The sequence below is a fragment of the Pygoscelis adeliae genome, unplaced genomic scaffold (assembly GCF_000699105.1).
Source record: "Pygoscelis adeliae isolate BGI_AS28 unplaced genomic scaffold, ASM69910v1 Scaffold6, whole genome shotgun sequence".
In the NCBI taxonomy this organism is placed as follows: domain Eukaryota; kingdom Metazoa; phylum Chordata; class Aves; order Sphenisciformes; family Spheniscidae; genus Pygoscelis; species Pygoscelis adeliae.
In genome coordinates, this window is record NW_008825075.1 from 4877403 (window position 1) to 4880506 (window position 3104).

A 3104-nucleotide genomic window follows, 5' to 3' on the forward strand; every position below is an offset into this window, starting at 1 on the left:
TTCAGTGTATTTGTTTTTCAATCCTCAATTGCAATGCTTGAAGAGGAAACAGCAAAACAACTTTTTTCCTGTCTCTTCATATTCATTTGGCATTCTTTTCCTCCTTCTTCTCGAGGGCTTTCCTTGGCAGACTGCACACAAAGTGACTTTCAGCTCATGCCAGGTAAGCACAGGGACATCCCTCCAGATGGACTTTTAGGAGATTTATTGATGCTTTGTGTCATCACCGTTGTATGAGCCCCATTTCTTACAGGTTGCAACTTTGTCTCCTGTTGCTTTCCTTCATCTATTTGAAATACTGACTTTTCTTTTTCTGCCCAGCATCCTAATTCCTGATGGTAACAGGGCTTCTGCAATCAACTCCATCATCTTTTCCTTCCTGGAAGTAAGACAATGAAGAAGGCTATAACCTGGGAAAAACTACTTTCTTTAGGACAATTTATTAAGCCATTTGTGACTTTGGCTCCTTGTTCTGTTTTTGCTCCTTAGATGGTCTCCATTTCTTAAAAATTATAAGAAGCTTAGAGAGTATAATGCAACCTTGCAGCAACACATCTTGCAAATGGACAACTAAGGCATAGAAAAGTTAACAATGCAATGAAGATCTGGGAGAGAGAACCAAGAGGAAATAAGTATTCTCTTGCTTCCTTGTCCTTTTCCTATTTTGCCACATATACAAGGCAGAGCAACTTTGTGCCACAGAAGGGGCAAGAATAAATCATAGTAAGTCACAGTCCGAAAAATAAAAGGCCGTAAGTTCAGCTGCAGGAATTCTGTAAGATTGCTAATACAGTTCTGTAAGATTGCTAATTAAAAATCAGTATTAAAATACTATTCTGAGAAGTTAAAGAAGGGAAACAAATCTCTGGTAGCCCATCTGCTTTCCTGTAGCTACTGGTAGCTTGTGCTGCATTTGTCTACTGCGCTGTGTGATGTTTCAGAGTGGCTCAGAATCAGCAGCCCCTCGACTTTCTGCGGCTCCCGAGCCCCATTGGCTGGAACGCAAAGCAGAGGCGGAGAGTGCCCTGAATATTTTTCTCCTCCACACACCATAAAACAGGCAGCTGGCATGCCTTGTCTGACAGCGAGACCGGTGCTTGCAGTTTGAAATTAGTTTCTGCTCCGCAGCAGTCACTTGGGCATTTTACGTTTGCCTCTGTTAATGGAAGGGAACAAAAAAACCTTGCAGCATACCAGTGAACTAAACGGGAACTGACCACAGGGGAGAATCTGATGCACACTTACAGACTGTTGGGACTCTGTGATATAGATCACCAAGGTAAATGTGAGGATGATCAGAAACTGCATCTGTGAGAGAGTAAACCAGTATTTCTGAGTTTGAAACCTTATTTTGTAACAGCAGTCAAAGTGTTCTGAACTGCTACCTGCCTCAGTGCTGGCTTATTTTTCTTTTCTTTCCAAGCTGAAAAGCCAAAGAAGGTTTTCAAAGGAATGCAAAAGGAACAGGAGTTTTAAAAGCAGGACGCTGAAAGGGGATCTCCATAAGATGAATTTCACCCAGCACCGTGGGACGCTCCAGCCTCTCCACTTCTGGAACCACAGCTACGGACTGCACGGAGGTGCCAGCGAGCCCAATGCAAAGGGCCACTCCTCTGGAGGCTGCTACGAGCAACTTTTTGTATTCCCTGAAGTGTTTGTGACTCTGGGCATCATCAGCTTGCTGGAGAACGTCTTGGTCATTGTAGCGATAGCCAAGAACAAGAACCTCCATTCGCCCATGTACTTCTTCATCTGTAGCTTGGCAGTGGCTGACATGCTAGTGAGTGTATCTAATGGATCAGAAACTATTGTCATCACGCTGCTAAACAATACAGACACAGACGCACAGAGCTTTACCATAAACATTGACAATGTCATTGACTCAGTGATTTGCAGTTCCTTGCTTGCATCAATTTGCAGCCTCCTCTCAATAGCAGTGGACAGGTACTTTACTATCTTTTACGCCCTCCAGTACCATAATATCATGACGGTGAAGCGCGTAGGGGTCATCATCACATGCATCTGGGCTGCTTGCACAGTCTCAGGCATTTTGTTCATCATTTACTCTGACAGCAGTGTTGTCATCATCTGCCTTATTAGCATGTTCTTCACTATGCTCATTCTCATGGCATCCCTCTATGTCCACATGTTCATGATGGCTCGGATGCACATCAAAAAGATTGCCGTTCTTCCAGGGACTGGCCCTATTCGCCAAGGGGCCAACATGAAAGGGGCCATCACTCTCACCATCCTGATTGGAGTTTTTGTTGTGTGCTGGGCTCCATTTTTCCTGCACCTGATTTTCTACATCTCCTGCCCCTACAACCCTTACTGCGTGTGCTTCATGTCCCACTTTAACTTCTACCTCATCCTCATCATGTGCAATTCCATCATCGATCCACTCATCTATGCATTCCGGAGTCAGGAGCTCAGAAAAACATTCAAGGAGATTATATGCTGCTGCAGCCTGAGAGGGCTTTGTGATTTGCCTGGCAAATATTAAACCGAGTGGATATGTTACTGTGTACACAACATGCAGCACAGAATTCCAAGCCTTCAGATCCTCTTTCTCAGCAGAATTTGGGTTAAATCTTTAAGAGTGAGCACCTCTTTCTGTCTCCCCTCCCTCTCATCCTTGTGTCCCATTCACGTGTAATTCATATTTCTGTATAATGTTTGTGATATCTACAGTTTGTAATTTATTTGGCTGGAAAGAGAAGTAGCACTTCATACCAATTTGTAAGTAAGCAAATAAATGTAATGATGAATGTGAAATACTAACAAACATGAGCAGCTGTATGTTCCAACTGCTGACAAAATAAATAACTTGTCTGACTTACAGTACATGTTGGCTGATACTGTTTCTTATTCTGTTGAAGTAATTTTAGCTATCCATTACGTTATATAGAGCTTAAAATAGAGCATATGCTTCTCTATTAGTGGATTAGAGGTTCTCTGGAATTAAAAAGCAGATTTTTCATAGAGGTTACTGCAACCAACGAGTTGTGTTCATTCATTTTGAACTCTTTTCCTCCTACTCTACAAGCAGCAATCCTGTTCTTTGTTACAGTTATTGCTTACAACGATAAGATTTTTCAAATGCC

At 42.6% G+C, this 3104-nt stretch overlaps 1 protein-coding gene across 1 annotated transcript; it reads left to right on the forward strand.

Moving 5' to 3' along the window:
- Nucleotides 1–1120: 1120 nt before the first annotated feature.
- MC4R (melanocortin 4 receptor) lies at nucleotides 1121–2503 on the forward strand. The gene has a single exon (XM_009326685.1). It carries the CDS (start codon nucleotides 1508–1510, stop codon nucleotides 2501–2503), a length of 996 nt encoding a protein of 331 aa, XP_009324960.1. The 5' UTR covers nucleotides 1121–1507.
- Nucleotides 2504–3104: the final 601 nt, after the last annotated feature.

Excerpts from the sequence above, each read along its gene's own strand:
- MC4R (XM_009326685.1), top strand. The coding sequence starts at position 1,508 with ATGAATTTCACCCAGCACCGTGGGACGCTCCAGCCTCTCCACTTCTGG.